The 18,680-nt window shown below is 55.8% G+C and overlaps 3 protein-coding genes across 9 annotated transcripts; 2 read left to right on the forward strand and 1 right to left on the reverse strand.

The window, feature by feature from the left end:
• The first annotated feature begins 5,519 nt into the window (after nucleotides 1–5,519).
• PLK3 (polo like kinase 3) lies at nucleotides 5,520–10,890 on the forward strand. Of its 2 annotated transcripts, XM_053921031.2 has the most exons (16): nucleotides 5,520–5,786; nucleotides 5,942–6,249; nucleotides 6,418–6,525; nucleotides 6,620–6,736; nucleotides 6,875–7,004; nucleotides 7,095–7,182; nucleotides 7,967–8,062; nucleotides 8,151–8,349; nucleotides 8,466–8,592; nucleotides 8,783–8,874; nucleotides 9,116–9,209; nucleotides 9,346–9,429; nucleotides 9,521–9,683; nucleotides 9,835–9,964; nucleotides 10,125–10,238; nucleotides 10,346–10,890. In XM_053921031.2, the coding sequence occupies exons 2-16, from the start codon at nucleotides 6,040–6,042 to the stop codon at nucleotides 10,535–10,537; spliced, it is 1,944 nt and encodes a 647-aa protein (XP_053777006.1). In that variant the 5' UTR covers nucleotides 5,520–5,786; nucleotides 5,942–6,039; the 3' UTR covers nucleotides 10,538–10,890. The 2 variants fall into 2 exon arrangements, with proteins under 2 accessions (XP_053777006.1, XP_053777005.1); XM_053921030.2 differs by lacking the exon at nucleotides 5,520–5,786 and having other exon boundaries at nucleotides 5,883–6,249.
• Nucleotides 10,888–13,411, reverse strand: DYNLT4 (dynein light chain Tctex-type 4). 5 transcript variants are annotated; one of them, XM_045204339.3, is made up of 3 exons: nucleotides 12,193–13,411; nucleotides 11,663–11,734; nucleotides 10,888–11,577 (listed from the first exon to the last, which is right to left on the reverse strand). In XM_045204339.3, the coding sequence occupies exon 3, from the start codon at nucleotides 11,545–11,547 to the stop codon at nucleotides 10,888–10,890; it is 660 nt and encodes a 219-aa protein (XP_045060274.2). In that variant the 5' UTR covers nucleotides 11,548–11,577; nucleotides 11,663–11,734; nucleotides 12,193–13,411. The 5 variants fall into 5 exon arrangements, with proteins under 5 accessions (XP_045060274.2, XP_045060272.2, XP_045060271.2 ...); XM_045204337.3 differs by having other exon boundaries at nucleotides 10,888–11,558; nucleotides 11,663–11,737; XM_045204336.3 differs by having other exon boundaries at nucleotides 10,888–11,734; nucleotides 12,128–12,195.
• BTBD19 (BTB domain containing 19) lies at nucleotides 13,404–17,693 on the forward strand. 2 transcript variants are annotated; one of them, XM_024571024.3, is made up of 8 exons: nucleotides 13,404–13,799; nucleotides 15,012–15,225; nucleotides 15,309–15,362; nucleotides 16,591–16,650; nucleotides 16,746–16,814; nucleotides 16,891–17,022; nucleotides 17,150–17,275; nucleotides 17,427–17,693. In XM_024571024.3, exons 1-8 carry the CDS (start codon nucleotides 13,714–13,716, stop codon nucleotides 17,559–17,561), a joined length of 876 nt encoding a protein of 291 aa, XP_024426792.1. In that variant the 5' UTR covers nucleotides 13,404–13,713; the 3' UTR covers nucleotides 17,562–17,693. The 2 variants fall into 2 exon arrangements, with proteins under 2 accessions (XP_024426792.1, XP_045060267.1); XM_045204332.2 differs by lacking the exon at nucleotides 15,012–15,225 and having other exon boundaries at nucleotides 15,309–15,504; nucleotides 16,563–16,650.
• The last annotated feature ends 987 nt before the right edge of the window (nucleotides 17,694–18,680 follow it).

Below are 18,680 nucleotides of genomic sequence, written 5' to 3' on the forward strand. Positions count from 1 at the left end.
ACACCCAGCCTTCGCCCTGTGTCAGTGGATAAGGTGGGAGGAAGCTGCAGAGCAGACACAGCACACCCCCATTCCCTCCAGAAGTCAGTGGTGCGGGGGTCATGCCAGGATGGGGTGGCCAGCTGAGACCCAGGCCCTCTTGTACATGAGGCTTCCCCAGGTCCCTCTTCCACTTGTAGGGCTAAGAACAACCAGAGCTTGAACTACTAAAGACAGGAGATCCAACTCTAGCCCAGACCCAGCACTACCCCTGGGGGGTCTTGTTCTCAAAGCTGATAGCTTGTCTCCAGTGGCCTAGGACATTCTCACCCACACCACGCACCTGCCTACCTCCTCTGGGCAGCAGCCTGCGTTGAGGAAGGAGACCTGGGCTAGCCTTCACCCTCCTCCGCGACACACAGACACACAGTCAAGTACCTCCCGGGCCCGTGAGATTTGACTGTGATCATTGATGGATTGAGGCTGTCACCCAGCTTCCCCTGGCCCTAGGAACTAGATGTGTCTCCCTAGATAAGCCTGCAGGGCTGGGCTGGCCTTTGAGGGATGGAAGTGCCGTCTGAATTGACTCCACAGCTCACACAGGTGACACCATGTCCTTGAAGTCAGGATGACAGGGATTACTGTCCCTCACTGGTCCAGGTGAGAAAACAGACACATGATAAATTGTTGCAATCATCACAGCTGCTGATCACAGAGCCCTGACTAAGTGACAGGTACTGTGCCAGAGGCGCCACTACATCACCGTCTTGTAGAACCCTCACCGCAACCGCATGAGGTAGGAATCATCCCCATTTCGCAGATGAGGCTCCAGGAGGTAAATGACTTGCTCGAATCGAGAAGCACTGGGACATGCTGGAGGCAAGATTCAAAGCTGGAGTCGTGCACTTCAAAGACTGGAATTGGTCCATCTGGGCCTAAACAAGGGTTTGCTCCCTGGGGCCACGGTCCTGTCACCAGCCTCACTGCCAGGCTTCTAGCCCCTGCTCTGGGGGGCCTGGCCCAGCCCTTCCCCGTTCCCATTCCACGGGGCTGATGAGGCCGCGGATCTGGGACTCAGGCCTGACTGCGGTCCTTGAGGTCAACCCAGCTGGCTGCATTTCTATCCTCCACCCCCATCCCCATCTATGGCCCTCACGCTTCTGCCTGTTACCAACTCTGGATCACTGGGCTGTGATTTCCCACAGCACCACCAGTAGGAGCTCAGAACCTGAAGCCTCTGCCAGAGGAAAGGATTGGTCCCCAGGCCTTATCCAGCCCCTTCCTCCTGCTCATCTCCCTTCCCAGCTGCTGACAGGTCCCCTTTGGTTTATGGTCCAGGATGGGAACCACTCCACTGTAAATCATCTGATCCACCCTTCTTTGTCTTCCTCAGCTCTTGCCTCTCCTCTTGCCTGGCTCCGTCCCTTCTGCTCCTACCCACCTGTGCCCCTCTCCCCTCCTCACAGCCCAGAGCTGGACTTATGGCTTGGCAGTTTCCAACATGGAGTCTGGAGCCGGACTGGTCACCTTCAAACTCAGACTCCACCGTGAGCTACTTTGTGACCTTGGGCAAGCAGTTTAACCTTCTGGGACTTAATTTCCCTGTGGAGAAATGGGAATAATACAGACCTCATAGAATTGTTGTGAAAGCTAATGAATTAATGTTTACAAAGTGCTTGGAATAGCGAAGCACATGGCAAGTCTGATGCTGCTGAGGCTATAAGCACCTCCTCTCTCTCTGGTGCAGCTTTAGCCCCTCCACCTCTGCACCCACGAAGGACTCCCTGAGGTCTCTATTGCTGAGTCCAATAGCCCTTCCTGAGTCCTAGCCTTACTTGGCATCTCTCATTCTTTAAACAAAAAATTTTTAAAGATTTTATTTATTTACTTCTTAGAGAGAGGGAAAGGGAGGAAGAAAGAGAGGGACAGAAACATCAATGTGTGAGAGATACATCAATTGGTTGCCTCTCACAGGCCCCCAACTGGGGAACTGGCTCGAAATCCAGGCATGTGCCCCGATTAGGAATTGAACTTGCAACCTTTTGGCTCACAGGCTATCGTTCAATCCACTAAGCCACACCAGCCAGGGGAAAAAAGAATGTTTTTTTAAATTGATTTTTAGAGAGAGAGAGAAACATTAATTTTTGTTGTTCCACTTAGCTAAGCATTCCTTGGTTGATTCTTATATGTGCCCTGACTGGGGATTGAACCTACAACCTTGACATATCAGGAGGGTGCTCTCACCAACTGAGTTACCCCGCCCCGCCAGGGCTTGCATCTCTCATTCTTGAAAGACTCCCTTGGCTTCTGTGACCTGACACTATGAAGAGATTCTTGATCCTGAGCTGCCAAGTGGGCAAGGAGTGAGCACATGAGCTCACTAGGGGCGGTGGGCCTGACAGTGTCCTCTGGGGGATGGAGGTCCAGAGAGCTCCGTAAAACCTCTGCAGGGACAGTGGCTGTGAGAGTCTCGGGGGGAGAAGAAAGGGCTCTAGTAAGAGAGACATGGAGCCACAGAGTACTGTAGCAGGACTGATAACAAGGACAGAGAACCAGTAACCCCTAGAAAACTCAGCGAAAGGCAAATAGTGGAGTCAGACAAATTGGGTTCAGATCTTGGCTCTGCCTCTTGCTACCTGTATGTAGACTTAGGCAAGAAGCTTAACCCCTTGAGTGTCAGTTTCCTCATCCGTGAAGTGAAGATAACAATCATATCCACATCATAAAGCTGCTGTGAGCAGTCGATTAAGATAAATGCTTAGCCCCAGTGCCTGGTGCACGGCAGGAGCATAAGGTCCATTAATGGCAGCCTGTGTTACACTGAGGGCGGGGCGGAGCAGGCTGCCAGGCCCCTGAGTTACCGCATCTAGGAGGACCTCCTGCTGCTGTCCTAGCTCCCAGAGGAGGGCTCGGGAACCTCCCAAGGGGAGGTGATAGTGAAGGGTAACAGAATGTGCCTGAATAATAGAACACCCCCCTATATGCCATTTTTTGGCACATCTCAGCTGTAGGCACTTGAAATACAGCAACTGCAGAAAGAGGCTTTCCTTGAATTTCCCTTGTCTGCCTAAAGTCAGATCATCCGAAAGGACCTCCACCGTTGTAAGTCTCCTGGGAGTGTCATCGCATATCACAGGGGAGGAGACGGGCTACATTACCTCCAGACAAACGCCGTCACAAGCTACCCTATCTCCCATCCTTTCTCCTATGGGCTCACTCATCTTTCCTAGAAATCACTTACTCTATCGGAAGGGGCTTACATTCTCCTTCCCCTTTTCTTATTAAGATGATGGTGTAGCTCAGTGGGTTGAGCAGGGGCTGCGAACTAAGGGGTTTGCTGGTTCGATTCCCAGTCAGGGCCCAGGCCTGGGTTGAGGCCAATCCTCAGTGAGGACCACATGAGAGGCAGCCACGCACTGATGTTTCTCTCCCTCTCTTTCTCCTCCCCTTTTCTCTAAAAAATAAATAAATAAAACCTTAAAAAAAAAAGATGATGTTTAAACCTGAATTCTAAGCCACATAGGAGAATTGCTCATTTTCCCCTGGGTTTCTGCCATGTATGTATAAATTATACATGTAAATAAACTTGTTTATTTTTCTTTTGTTAATCTGTCTTTTTGCTGAAGAATCCCATCTGAAAAGCTACAATGAGTAGAGCTAATTTGGACCCCTCTACAAAGTCCTAATGCACCTTAGAATTGTGACTGTATTTGGAGACAGGCCGTTTGAACGTGGATGTAACCAAGTTCAGCTGAGGCCTTCGGGTGGACCCTGATCTGATCTAACCACGGCTTTATCAGATGAACAGTTCAGGGCACAGAGAAAAAGATCAGGTGGAGGCAGAGGGAGAAGACTGCATCTTTACTCTCAGAAGAAACGAACCTTATCAATACCTTGATCTTAGATTTCCAGACTCTCAAACTGTGAGAAAATTAATTTCTGTTGCTTAAGCCATCTAATCTATGGTATTTTGATATGGCAACCGTACAAAACTAATAAATACATTTTGCTTTATTTTTCAAAATAAAATTGCAATATCAAATATGCCTTTTCCAACTATACCTGCCTCAGCCCCATTCCCCCTCTGGGCGTGTCCCTTCTGGTCCCAGCATTTCCTGAGTGGAAAATTGTGGACCTGCAGGATAAAGACCAAATTCCTGAGCCTGGCACTGAAGGCCTTCCTGCCCACCCCCATCTCCCACTCCCCCTCATCTGACCTACTAGTATTTCTCTTCATCGTCGGCTGTCTGGGTTCTCCCTTCAGTAGCCGTGGAGGGCAGGGTTAGAGCAGTAGGCCCATGTGGGCTGATGAAGGACTGGGGGGGATGGCTACGTGGAGAGAGGAAGGAATGGAAAGAAGACCAAAGCAGGGAGACCAGCAAGGTGCTACAGCAATAACCCCAACCAGACTGACTGTGACCCAGATTAGGGTGCGGGGGAAAGATGGAGTTAAGTGGATAGAGTTCAGAGATATTTGGGAGATGAAATTGGTAGGAATTAGGTACTCAACAAATATTTGTTGACTTTCCTGACTATTCTTTCTAAAGTAGGCTCTATAGTTACTCTTCTGTTTACTTCCTTTATAACACTTTTCACAGCCTACAATTACCTTATTTATATATTTGCCTGTTGTATATTTCCATCAAGAAGATTGTAAATTAAAGGAGGACTGTAACCTTGGCCAGTCTTTTTTTTTTTTTTTTAAGATTTTATTTATTTATTTTTAGATACAGAGGAAGGGAGGGAGGAAGAGAGGGAGAGAAACCTCATCTGTTGCCCCTGGCACGCCCCCAACTGGGGACCTGGTCGGCAACTACGGCTTGTGCCCTGGCCAGGAATCGAACAGGTCGGTGCTCAATCCGCTGGACCAGGGCTTGACCAGTCTTATTCAGACTGTGCTAGGCACTTAGCAGGTGCTCTCAATAAATCTTTGAGAAATGAATGGCTTAATAATTGATTGCATCATAGACTGAGGGCAGAAAGGTGAGCGGGACAAGGCCAGGAGGAAGCATGTGACCCTAGGTCCTAGGGCCTAGGACAAACACTCAGAGGAGTTAAGACCCCAACTCTGTCTCTGGCCCCGGGAAGGGTGGGCATGGATCAGAGTTCTAGAGGTCAAGATGGCTCCCCCGGACCGCTTGCTCAATCGTCCATTGCTAGGTCTGAGAACATCCAGTTCCTATTCTTCACCTTCTAGCCTGGCTGCTAGATTCAGGGCAGTGGGTGTTTTCAGGGAAAGGGAACAGGGGACCACGCAGGAACCCTCAACCTGCCCCTTCAGTGAGTGTGAAAGTGGGTAGCGAAAGATATGACCCGGCTCATGGTAAAAACCTTGAATGCCAGGCTCTGTTTGACCCCAAATCTTAGCATGGCGGCCCCAGGCCCCGCGCCCCGCTCCGCTCCTCCCGCCTCCTGCGCAAGCCGGGTTCGACTCGGGAGTGTGCAACTTCTCCAAGGCCCTAAAGAGGGCAGCATTGGGCTGGGCCTGGAGGCTCTGGCCGGCAACCTAAACACTTAAAGGGGAGTGTTGGTGACGCGCCCGGGTGGAAGTCAGCGCCGTTCTTGCCTCTCCCCTCCCGGCTGGAACGTTGGTCCACCTAGTTGCTGGGGAAACTCCCCAGATGCCCAGAACCCACTCGGACTTCGGCATAAACCCCAAAGGATTGGAAAAGAAATGGTCCCCCCAGTAACCAGGGCGGGTGGACGGGGACGGAGCAACAGCGGGCCCCTGCAGCAAGGTGGAATCGGCATGTTGACTAGCAGTACGGCTGCGTGTTTAAGGCTTGAACAGAAGGCTGGGCCTCGAGGTGGGTTGGGTGGGAGGAGGAGTTTCCTGATGACGTAAGGCATGGGGAGGGATGTGGCTTCCCGGTGACTCGCCGCCAGGAAGAGGGCGGTCTCTCAATGACGAGACGCCGGGGAGGGGGCAGGCGTTCATTGATAAAAACTGCGGCTCCCTCAGGCGCGAGCCCAGTGTAACAAATCCGGGCAGCGCCACGCACCGCCCCGGCCAGGCGGAACCGAGAACTAGCCCGGCCCGCGCTGCGACGCGCAGTCCGCATGGAGCCCGCGGCTGGCATCCTGTCCCCGCGTCCCTTCCAGCGTGCGGCCGCTCCGCCCGCGCCCCCAGCCGGGCCCGGGCCGCCTCCTAGTGCCATGCCCGGACTTGAACTGGAGACGCTGGCCGGGCCGCCGGCACCGGACCCCGGGCGCCTCATCACGGACCCAGGCAGCGGCCGCACCTACTTCAAAGGCCGCCTGTTGGGCAAGGTGAGCGGGGGTGGTGTTGGCGGGGGTGGTGTTAGCGAGGGTGAAGTGGGGCCCTTGCCATCCTCTTTGCCCGCTCCGAGCGCGATGGGGGCGCTTGGGACCTCTGCGGGCCAGATCCGGCCTCCCGGCCTCCCTTGGAGCACCATGCCTGATGCCCCCTCCTCATAGGGGGGCTTCGCCCGTTGCTATGAAGCCACTGACACAGAGACCGGCAATGCCTACGCGGTCAAAGTCATCTCGCAGAGCCGCATCACCAAGCCGCATCAGCGCGAGAAGGTGGGCCCGGGCCCAGGCCCAGCGGACCAGGGGTGGGTTGGGGACTGTGGCGTGGGAGCCCTTGGAGGATGACAACCCCAAACCCCTATCGCAGATCCTAAATGAGATTGAGCTGCACCGCGGCCTGCAGCACCGCCACATCGTGCGTTTTTCGCACCACTTTGAGGATGCTGACAACATATACATTTTCTTGGAGCTCTGCAGCCGAAAGGTGAGGGATGGTGATGCGGAGTAAGGGTAAAGGGGCCTTAAGATCCAAAGCTGGAGATCTTGCCTCTTCTCCATCCAGCTCAGAGGGAGGGAGGGCCGGGGAGGGTAGACCAGGGACTGAGACAGTGGCTCTCCGTAGTCTCTGGCCCACATCTGGAAGGCCCGGCACACCCTGTTGGAGCCAGAGGTGCGCTACTACCTGCGACAGATCCTTTCGGGACTCAAATACTTGCACCAGCGAGGCATCTTGCACCGAGATCTCAAGCTGGGTGAGACTTCTGGGTCTGCATGTGGAGGTGGGGGTGGGGGTGGGGATGCAAAGAGGAAGGAGTCTGACGCACCTCTCTGCCCCGGTCCAGGAAATTTCTTTATCACTGAGAACATGGAACTGAAGATGGGGGATTTTGGGCTGGCAGCCCGGTTGGAGCCCCCAGAGCGTAGGAAGAAGTGAGTGTTTAAGGCGGAGGTGGGGCGGGGGTTGGCCACAGTCCGTGTGAGACGCACATGACGTGCCGGGCAGACAGTATGTGGGAAGGGAGACGACTGCCCGTGTGTGTGTGATAGATGGGGAAGGGATGATGGGCTGTTTGTGTGTGAAGGTGGAGGTGACAGCCGGGGCCACTGGGGACTGATGGAGAGGCTGAGGGTGTCTGAGTCCTTGAGACAGGTGGGGGTATAAGGGTTCTTGGAGGCGTTTGACCTATCTTGTGTGTGGATGGGGGAAGGTGACATAAGCATTGTGTATGTCAGACAGACAGAGAGCGTGGGAATGGCAGGACATGACACCCTGTGTGTGTGTAAGAAGACCCTGCTGTGGCTGTGACTGACACAGATAGCATGTGTGGCAGACGAGTGTTCATGGGAGAGCGACAGCTGGTGTTGGAGTGTGTATGTGGCACAGACCATAGGAGGTGATGGCCTGTATGGGTGTGTCTGGCAGACGGGAGTAGAGGAAGGGATCAGTGGTGGACCCTCGTTGACCGTGGAGGAGGAGGCTGGGTCGGGGGCCAGGGCCTCTCCCTGTCCTACAGAGCAGCTGAGCAGCTGGGCCAGGCAGGTGGGCGGGGAATCAGCTGCCATCCCCAGCGTCCATTGTCCCAGGACAAGCAGAAGTTCTCTGGCCTTTGGTGACAGGCAGCTGCTTTGTCTGGACTCACAGTGGGGGCAGGGATGGGGCGGGGGCTAGCTGGCTGGGTCTGAACCTTCCCTTCTCTTCCCTACCTCTTTTCAGGACCATCTGTGGCACCCCTAACTATGTAGCTCCAGAAGTGCTGCAGAGGCAGGGCCATGGCCCAGAAGCAGATGTGTGGTCCCTGGGCTGTGTCATGTGAGTCCCTGGTCATGTGCACACAGATGGCTGCGTGGGTGGGGCATACCTTCCACTTTATTCCTGGTCCCTTATCTCTGTCCCACAGGTACACACTGCTGTGTGGGAGTCCCCCCTTTGAGACAGTCGACCTGAAGGAGACGTACCGCTGCATCAAACAGGTTCACTACACGCTCCCCGCCAGCCTCTCACTGCCTGCCCGGCAGCTCCTGGCAGCCATCCTTCGAGCCTCGCCCCAGGACCGCCCCTCCATTGACCAGATCCTGCGCCATGACTTCTTTACCAAGGTCTGTGGCTCACCAGACACCTGAGTCCGGTGTGCACATCCTCAGGGGATTGAACGGGGGGGCAGATGGGGGACCCCCTGGGGCCTCTCTTCTGCTCACATGGCTCCACTCCTCAGGGCTACACCCCCGACCGGCTCCCTGTCAACAGCTGTGTGACAGTCCCAGACCTGATACCCCATAACCCAGCCAGGGTTCTGTTTGTCAAAGTTACCAAGAGCCTCTTTGGCAGGAAGAAGAACAAAAGTGAGTTTGGGATGCCAGTGGTTTTGAGGATACAAAGCGGCGGTGGGGGGCTTTTTACATACACATACCTGGTGGAGGTGTGAGTGTGAGCCCCTGGGGAGAACGTGTGTTATACAGGCACTTAGGTGTGCCAATCAGTATCATCCCTGCGGGAAGCAGGATTCTGAGGGTTATATTTGCCCCCATCCAGGTAAGAACCAACCCGAGGAGCGGGATGAGGTTTCCTGTTTGGTGAGTGGCCTCACTCGGACGTCCATCGGCCCTCAGGATGCCAGGCCTGAGGTGAGGTGCTCACGTGAGCGGTGTTCCCCTGACTCACCCCCATCCTAGCAGCTGCAGGAAGCTCAGGATGAAAGAGGCTAGTGAAGCATCTAGCTCTGTGGTGGCCTAATTGGCTGTGTCTCATTAGACAGGCAGGGCTGACCTGGGGTGCCCTGGCTGCCAGGGCAGGGCTGGGTCGTGGGCTCTCAAGGATTTGGATTTCGGGGCCTTTCTCACTCCCTTGCCCTACCCAACCCTCCAGGCTCCAGCAGCCTCCGGTCCAGCACCCCTCAGCCTGGTGGAGACAGCACCTGAAGATAGCTCACCCCGTGGGACCCTGGCGAGTAGCGGAGATGGTGAGCAGCCAGGAATATGAGAGGTGCTAGAGGTTGCTGGGGCTCAGACCAGGGACCAGAGGGAAGAAGGGGCAGAAGGGCATGGCCTGGGTCCTAGGGGACTCATGCCTAGTTCTGAGTAGCCCATTCCCTGTAGGGTTTGAAGAAGGTCTGACTGTGGCCACCGTGGTGGAGTCAGCCCTCTGTGCCCTGAGAAACTGTCTGGCCTTCATGCCCCCAGGTAAGGATGGTCTGGTACAAGTGAATGGTGGTAGAAATTCTTTGGCTGGGAGGCCAGGTACAGGTCCTTACTCTTGCCTCTCCTATGGCAGCGGAACAGAACCCAGCTCCCCTGGCGCAGCCAGAGCCTCTGGTGTGGGTCAGCAAGTGGGTTGACTACTCAAACAAGTTTGGCTTTGGGTATCAGCTGTCCAGCCGCCGCGTGGCTGTGCTCTTCAACAATGGCACACACATGGCCCTGTCGGCCAACAGAAAGTAAGTGCTGTTACGGGGTGCCTTGCCTCCAGGCCATTGTACCTAATGCGGGTGCATCTTGGTGTGCGCTCCTGGGCTCGGGGACTGGGGGTCTCCCAGGGGAGGGGCGTCAGTGCAGGACTCCCTCTGACCGCTGTCTGCTCTCCTCCAGGACTGTGCATTACAACCCCACCAGCACAAAGCACTTCTCCTTCTCTGTGGGTGCTGTGCCTCGGGCCCTGAAGCCTCAGTTGGGTGTCTTACGGTATTTCGCCTCCTACATGGAGCAGCGCCTCATGAAGGTGTGTGGACTAGGGCGGGGCACGTTGAGGACTAACACACCCTAGTCCTTTCTTATTCCCCTTGGTGGAGGGGCACAAAGCTGAAGGCTGAACCTCTAAGGGAGGTGTCTATGGGAGGGGCCTGACTCGTGTCAGACAAGTGACTTGGCCCTGCTCCCAGGGTGGAGACCTGCCCAGTGTGGAAGAAGTGGAGGTACCTGTCCCCCCACTTTTACTGCAGTGGGTCAAGACTGACCAGGCCCTACTCATGCTGTTTAGTGATGGCACTGTCCAGGTAAGAGCTCCTCCTGGAGTTGGGGGATGGTCCAGGAGGCCAGGATGGGGGGGAGGAAACTGGACCTGGGGCCTGTGCCCTCATCAAGGGCACCTTCCTGTGCGCAGGTGAACTTCTATGGAGACCACACCAAGCTGATCCTCAGTGGCTGGGAGCCCCTCCTTGTGACTTTTGTTGCCCGCAATCGGAGCGCTTGTACTTACCTCGCATCCCACCTTCGGCAGCTGGGTTGTTCCCTTGACCTGCGGCAGCGGCTCCGTGATGCTCTGCACCTGCTCCGGGACCGCTGCTCAGCCTAGCCCCAGCCTGCAGAGCAGGCTGTGACCCAAGCTCTCAGGCCTGAGGTCTGTGCCTGTGAGGCTCTGGCCCTTGCCTCTGTGGCCCTCCCTGTCCCTTTGGTGCCAAACTAGGGGCTCTGGGCTTAGTTCCCCAGGGAATCAGGGACCAGCTTTACTGGGGTTGGAGGCTGCCTGTCATAGCTGCCTCCTACCCCTTCTCCAAGAAAAGCCTGAGCCTTAGCCCCCAGCAAGGGGGCGTTATTTATGGACCACTTTTATTTATTGACAAGACATTTATTTATTGGGATGTGCGCCCTAGGGAGGGCCTCCTCCTGGGATAATAAACCATTTTTGCAGAACTTGCCGCTTCCTCACTCATAGTAGAGCCCATGGACCGTGGCCACTGCAAAGAGCGAGGCGTTGGTGAAGGTGGCGGAGGCCAGGCCATCATGCCCTGCGTCCCAGAGCGCGCGGCTGACCACGTGCACGCCCTGGCCAGTGTGCTGCCCCAGCACGACGCTGCACACCAGCTTGTAGCGCGGTGGGCTGAGTTCTCTCAGGCGGATATGCACCAGTTCACACAGCTCCCGAGCCAGCAGCCCAGCCTTGGTGCCAGAGTAGCATGTGTCGTGCAGTCTCTCGGCCAGCGTTTCCTCCAGGGCACGTTGTGCTCGAGTGGCCTCCCAGCGCTCCCCAGGCACTGGCTCAGTGCGATATGAGGGCGCCATCCTCCGGGGAAGTCCCAGGGGCAACCCTGAGAAGCTGATCCGCGAACTTAAAGGGGGCACTAGGCCCAAGGATGGTCGCCGACCCCCAGGACCCATGCCTGGTCCAGCCAGAGAGTTGCGGCGGGAAAAGGAGGTGGCCAGACCGAGCATGGAGCCACGGCGGGAGGCTGAGCCCAGACCTGCTGATCGGGCCTCATCGATGCTGGGCAGGTGGCCTGGCGCCCGCACCAATGACAGTTTCAACCCGAGGTCTTTGGCTGTCTCCTCCTCCTGGCGTCCTGGGGGCACAGGCCTGCCAGCCATCGACCTGCTGGCTGAAGACCCACACCTGGACTGGGTGGCTTTCACTTGCCATCTTTGAGTACCATCCAGTTGCTTACTCAATAATCAAGGTTTTTACCCCCTCACCCCTTCTTACCTGTGTTTTTGAGACCAGGAAATCAAACAGTCCAGGGCTGAGTGGAGTCCTAGGTGCTTAGAGGGTTAAGGGCTGCTTGGGACACAAGCAAGGGAAGAGGTGCTGCTGAAACTATCATCTTGGGCTAGTCCCTGCGCCCTGAGCTCCACCTTCCCCTGGGCACTGTAGAGGTTAGCTAATTAAGCTCCTTTTCTCCCTTCTACCTGACTGCCTGCAGAAGGGTAGACTGCCTTGTGCTTCAGCTTAAACAGTGGTGCCTCCAACCCCTAACCAGAAGGAGGGACAGACAGACCCAACTCCAACCCCACACATCCTTCTTGCCCTGGGGGTATTGAATGCAGGCACCTTCCACCCATACCTATGCTTACAAAGGTGGGCACAGATTTCTCCCCACAGCTGGCTGAGGCTGGAGGCAGATGACTCAGGAAGCTCTTTCCACCCTCTGCACTTGGCCTCTGGCCCTACCTCCAGAATCAGTTCTGGGATGGCTGCCCTCCTCTCCCGAAACTCCCGCGGGCACCCTGAGTCACCTGCAGCCTTTGGCCTCCCGCTCTTGCAGCCTGGCTGGCCTAGCTGGCAGGTGGGAGAATAAGGGCCCCTTGCCTGTGTTGTGGAGTTGCCCTGGGTTGCCAGGCAAGCACTCCTCCCTCCCTCCTGGCTCTGGCTTAACCTGGGAGTGTCACTGCTGGGAGCACGTGCTGAGTACCGGGTGCCTGAGTCATCAGGGGAAAGGGCACAACAGAAGCTTGGAGCCCAGGAACAGTCTACCATGACAAGGACGGCTGAGGGAGCAGATGTAGACAGGGCTCTGGCCAGAAAGGTGTCCCCACCCCAGGGTTTTTAAGCCACTGTCCATGTCTCCCCATAAGAAGAATGGCTCTTTACTCTTCACTTGTACGAAAATGCGAGGCCTGAGAGATGGGGAGATGTCAAAGCCGTGGGTGCAGCTGCTCAGGAATCAGGATCTGGGTCCACAGGAAGGAGCACATCAGGACTCTCCATGACTCTATGAGCTCTCCTTCAGTCTAAACAAGACCAAACATTTCCGCTCCCGGAGCAGAGCTAGGGTGGGGCTTGGCCGACTTCCTGAACTCAAGGCTGCCTTAGCACCAGGGGAGGGCGGGGTGGAGGGGCTGCGCTGACACTCTGGGCTTCCAGGCTGCCGACTCCTGCTGACCCAAGTACTCTGGGGCTTGTCCTCAGCTTGCCACCTCTTGTGTTGCATTGCAGGGATGCCGGTGTCATGGCCACCGGCATCCCTGAAATGCAACACGAGTGTGACACCTCCTCACCTGGCCCCTCTCTGGGAGAGACAGGACTGTCCCTTCCCAAAGAAGTCCTGTCTGGGCCCTGAAAACTGTCCAGGGCTTTCCCTGGGCAAGGGCCTCTCGCCTGTGTTGTGAAGTTGTCAGGGGTTGCTGGGTGAGCACTCCCTTCCTGGTTCCCTCCCTCATGGAGGGGGTTTTCCCAGACCCGGATAACCTGATTCTAACCCTGTGTGCATGTGGGGTGGAGGGATGGGAGCCCAGGAGAGGCAAGGGCCAGGGTGCTAAAACCCTCCAACTCTGCCTAGGCCCCCTCTGAGGTCTGAAGTTTTCCCTAGGCCTGTGGGAGTTGGGCGTGGCCTCCTCAGGCCAGGCTCCAGTTTCCTTGGAAACCCACAGGCTTCCCACCCTAGCCGGTGCCTGGGCAGGCTCCCAGCTGAGGCCTCATTTGCAGCTAGCCTCTCCTCCCTGTCTGGTCAGCTCCACCTCAGCCTTTCTCTGTCCCCTCCCTGAGGCCCCATCTCCAAGCCCAGCCCGTGGTCTCCTCCACCAGCCTCTAATGCCTTCTTCAGGAGCCTGGGAGTCTCCTGTCGCATCTCTAAACAGCTTCACAACAAACAGGCCTCCCAAACTTCTGCCCCTCCCTCTCATGCCTTTCTAGTCTCCTTGCCAGCTGTAAGGCCTGGCCTGGCCTCCTGCTCCTTCCCACCTGCCTCCTGCCACGTACCAACGACCTCAGGCCTACTAGGCTACTCTGCCCACCTACTCCCCTGTCCCACCCCATCCATGGAGACCCCTGGACTGGTTGTGCATGGGGAGGCTGAGCCCTTTTCCAAAGCACTCCGAAGTCTCGTCAACAACCGCCTGTACAGGTGAGGGGGTGGGCCCTGACTGTGGGGTTTTGATAGCTGGCTCTGCTGGCCCCATGACTGAGGAAGCCCTGGGTACAGAAGAGGAGGGGAACTAGGACTTGACCTTGCTGAACTCAGGGGCCATAATATCCTGAGAGCCAGAGGTGGAGGGCAGTGGGGGCTGCAGTCCAGTGACTGTGTGACCTCAGGCAAAGGCTTTCCTTGTTTTGGATCTTGGGCTCCTGGCAGAGAAGAGCCCTCTGCTACCCCCTGGATCCTGAAAGATGGGTTATAACTTGAGTTCTGCCCTGGCGAGCCAGAGGAGCAGATGACCCTGCTCTGGGAACTGGGGATTCACAAGAGGAACAACGCTCAAGGGACTGAGCCAGACTCAGACTGGAGGTGGTTCGAGGGTGCGCCTGCGGCTCACTGTCTGCCAAGGATGCAAGCGGTGTCTGAAACCAGGGGCAGAGTATGGGGGCAAGACTGGAAGGGAGAACTAGAATGCAGCTTTCCGTCCTCACTGGCTCAGAGCTGGGCTCCTCCGCCGGGGCTGGTGACTCTCATAAGCCTGCTGCTTTGGGGATGGCAGTCTGGTTGGGTAACGGGAAGCCTAGGCCTTGGGTCGGGGACTAGGAGGCTCCAGAAACTCAAGCTTCATCTCCTGCCTCCTACTCACAGTGTTGTCAGAGGCCTAGAGGCTAGGGCCGGAAGTGATCACGAAGATGGAAAATGTGGTCTGGCCTCTTGATCGTGCATTACTGCCAAGTCTGTTTGCAGCCAATGCACTCTGTACCCCCGTCCTCCCACCCTCTCCTGCCTGGAGGGACTGAAAAAGCTGAGTTTGCAGTCTGTGGAGGAGGAGCCAAGAACTTCCCTCCCCCCAGGACTCAGTCTGGGGAGGAGAGGGGTGTGTGGGATCAATCTTGCATCAGCCCTGGTTGCTCCCTCAGTGAACAAGCACAGTCACTTCCTCTGAGACCTGAGGGTTTGGGATTACCACCCAGTTTCATGGGGGAGAAACCTGAGATTCAAAGGTAGAAAGTCACTTGCCTTCGGTACTATAGAATGGAGCTGGGACTAGAACCTAGGTTTGTGTGTCCCCGACCTTCGGCTGGTTTCCTTATATGACAGACAAGGAAACAAAGGCCCAGAATGGGCAAATGCAAAGCGTAGAGTTGCACCCTGAACTCTGGCCTCTTCTCCCTGGCTCTCTGCCCTTCTCTCCCACAGTGATGTTCGCTTTGTGGTCGGTCAAGAACGGCAGGAGGTGTTTGCCCACCGGTGCTTGTTGGCCTGTAGATGCAATTTTTTCCAACGACTTCTGGGCCCAGAGCCAGGTCCTGGGGTGCCTAGCCCCGTGGTGCTAAGCACTGTACCAGCTGAGGCCTTCCTGGCAGTGCTGGAGTTCTTGTACACCAACAGTGTCAAGCTGCACCGCCATTCTGTAAGCCCATTGGGCAGGGATGTGAGAGGGAGGGGTGGGCTGAGGGACAGGGAAAACTCCCACTCCAACCACCTACTTTGCAGGTGCTGGAGGTGCTGACAGCGGCTGTGGAGTATGGGCTGGACGAACTGAGAGAGGTGGGTTTGAGTGGCAGGCCCCTGCCTCAGTTCCTCCGTTTCCCTTGCCTCTTACGGGCTCAGTTCATACCCTGCCTCATACTCATTCTGTCCTGGAGAAGAACATGTACCAGTACAAGGAGAAGTACAGATATCTCTCTGCGTAAATAGGCATTTGTGTGTGCCTGTGTGCAAAAGGATATGTGCAGGCCTTGTGTGTGCTGTGGGGGCATGTGGCATGTTTATGGCTGGTGCTGTAGACACCAAGATAAGTCAGCCTTGATCCTCATTCTTCACAGAGAGACAGACACAGGAAAACTCTCCTGTGCGGGAGGCCGGGCTACACGGCCTCTTCAGTCTTCAGCTTGACCTCCCTTAACCCAGTGGCATAAGAAGTGTGATAGTTGAGGGTAAATGGCGCTGCGACTGTACAGAGGGTCTCTCTCTCTCTCTCTCTCTACTCTCACCACCAGGGATAGAGGAGAGCAAGACTTCCTGGAGAAGGAAACTTTTGTGTTGGGTCAGGTAGAATGGGTAGCAGTTTGTCCAGAAGGGAAGTGGAAAGATGGCATTCTAGTCACAGAGGCACAAAAGGAGCTGGTGAGACTTTTAGTGTGGCTGGACTAAGAGGGTGAGAAGAGGCAAGGGAGCGATGAGATTGGAGAGGGTACCAGGGGCTGGTTCATGCAGGACCTTCAAAATTTGGACTTCTTTTACCCAGAGGGTAGTGGAGATTCATTGGAGGTTTCCAGTAAGGGAGTGAGGATTTGGAAGCTAAGGGGAGAGGGGACTGGGAGAGATGGGAAAGATCCGCCAGCCCGATAGGAATGGCGGTGGCACTGGAAGCCCAGCGAAGCGCTTCCTGGCTTTGAGGGAAGTGGAACTGGCATGACCCAGTTCTTTTCATGAGAGGAAGCTGTCATGGATGAAACTCAAGTTTCTAGTTGTGCTTTCGAGTGTCTTTAAGTCAGAAGAGGGGACAAGTAGAGGAAGGTAAGTGTCCCAAGTGAAAGGGAGAATGGAATTTTTGCATGGCTCTTATTTAGTCTGATTAGTGGTGAGTGTGCTACAAGGTAGGCTGCTGGGTTTGGCTCGCCAAGGCTGATTACCTGTCTGGGAGCCTATGGGCCTGGGGCTGCTAGGAGCCTAGGTGGCTGACTGCTCCAAGCCTGCTCACTGCTTCTGGGGTGGAGTTGGGTTCTGGGAATAAGGATACCTCAGCACAACTCACAATCATTTCTGTTCCCAGATATGCCTGGAGTTTGTGGTTAAGGTGCTGGATGTGGAGCTGGTTTGTGAGGCCCTGCAGGTGGGTTTTGCTGGACCAGGCAGGTAGTCCCCAGTGCATAGGGCTAGGCAACATGGACTCTCATGTTTAACTTGATCTCCCTCATTTTGCTCCAGGTGGCTGTAACCTTTGGCCTGGGACCATTGCAGGAGCGTTGCATAGCCTTCATAGAGGCCCACAGCCAGGTACAGCTCCTCATTTTCGTACTCACAACCCGCATACCTCATTCTGCTCCTCCCTGACCCATTCTCGGACCCACAGGAGGCGCTTCGGACTCGCGGCTTCCTGGAGCTGTCAGCGTCCGCGTTGCTGCCCCTACTGCGCAGTGACAAGCTTCGCGTGGACGAGGCCGATCTCATCCTGGCGGCCCGGAGCTGGGCTCGCGTGGGCGCGGTGAGTGGGGAGAAGGGGAACTCGGGCTGAGGGTGCTGAAGGATCGGGCCGCAGGAACCCGGCGAGTGGGTGGGGGGCAGCAAGCCAGGTGACCCCGCTCGCCCAGGCTCAGGACTGGTGTTCACAGGCGGTGCTGGAGAGGCCTGTGGCCGATGTAGCGGCCCCGATTGTGCGGGAGTTGAGACTGGCCCTGCTGGCCCCGGCGGAGCTGAGCGCCCTGGAAGAGCAAAACCGGCGGGAGCCGCTCATCCCGGTGCGGACGCGAGGATCCAGGCTCAGATCTACTCGGCAGCATGGGGGAAAGGCGCGCCGGGGAGGGCGGACCACGGTTGTGGGATGGGGGGTGGGGGGGTGGGGGGGTGGGGGCACTGGGGGACTCCATGGTGACCGGCTTTCCCCTGCAGGTGGAGCAGATCGTGGAAGCGTGGAAATGCCACGCTATGCGGAGAGGGGATGCGGCCCGGGTTGCCTCGTGCCGCCGCCGGAGGGGAACCCTGCCCCGGGAGCATCATCGCTTTCTGGACCTGCCCTTTAAGTGACCCAAGGCCAGGTCTTGCGAGGAATTCTGGGCCTGTCTCAAACTACATCTCCCGACATGCTCTGTCCTCGGAGTGGGCTTCCGCTCCCAGCATGCTCGGCGAGCGAGGCGCGCGAAGGACGTTTCGCGCCCGGTGCGGGGCTGTGTGGGTGGGGCCGAGGGGGAGGGGAGGGCGTGGGCTTGGCCTGAGCCTAACCTTCTGGCCACGCTGAAAACCGAAATAGTTTTCCCTCGCACTCAACACTCGGTCCCGGGGCACTCTCGCCCGCCCCGTGTATTCTTATAACCGTCTCAGAGCTTTTCAGCTCAGCCCCTTTAATTTCAGAGCTGCCTCCGGAGATCGCTTTCTAAATGCCCCACGGAACCTCAGATTCAGTTCCAAATTGAGCTTCCTCTTCTTTCCCCAGTTCGGACCCCATGGTGTTGCTCGTTTCCGTGGGTTCCCAAGCCAAGAAAGCTAGATCTCATCCTGGCATTACTCCTCTTCACATCTGCTTCCCGTAGCTTCTACCGCGTAAGAAGGGTAGCCGAATATGCCAAGCCAAAACATGCCTTTCAGGGCCTAAGAATTATTTTAAGATGATTATTTTGAGAAACAGGAGGAGCTCTGAAAATAGAGTACAAGTTACCCTTTTGTAAGGGAAACTTATATTTATAAAGGAAATCTCCATTTGTAAGGTCGCCTCCCTCTTTGTACCAGGAAAAAGATGACTAACCCAAGAGAATCGTCAGTGGAGAGAAGGCACCACTGGAATCTGCCTAACAAGCCTTGCCCTTGTTTACTGTGCCCTCCCTGGCGGCCCGCACTTCTCTTGCTTTTGTCTTTAGCTGACGATGGTATTTGAGCGGGCATTTTAGGCCACCTTAGGGAGTTATTCATTTTTCCCTGGGTCTCTCCTATGTATACATGAAGTATACATGTTAATAAACTTGTTTTTCTTGTTTGTTTTTATTTTAATTTTTCATTACAGGGATCTCAGCCAAGAGCTCAGAGTAGAGGAAAAATTATTTTTCCTCCTTTACAAGATTTTCACAGCTGGTTCACCTCTTTCAGCCCCAGTTCTGTCAATACTGTCTGTGGCAGGAATTACTGCAAGGTTTTAACTAGGCTTCCCGCCTT

This window comes from Desmodus rotundus, chromosome 3, assembly GCF_022682495.2.
Source record: "Desmodus rotundus isolate HL8 chromosome 3, HLdesRot8A.1, whole genome shotgun sequence".
Lineage (NCBI taxonomy): Eukaryota > Metazoa > Chordata > Mammalia > Chiroptera > Phyllostomidae > Desmodus > Desmodus rotundus.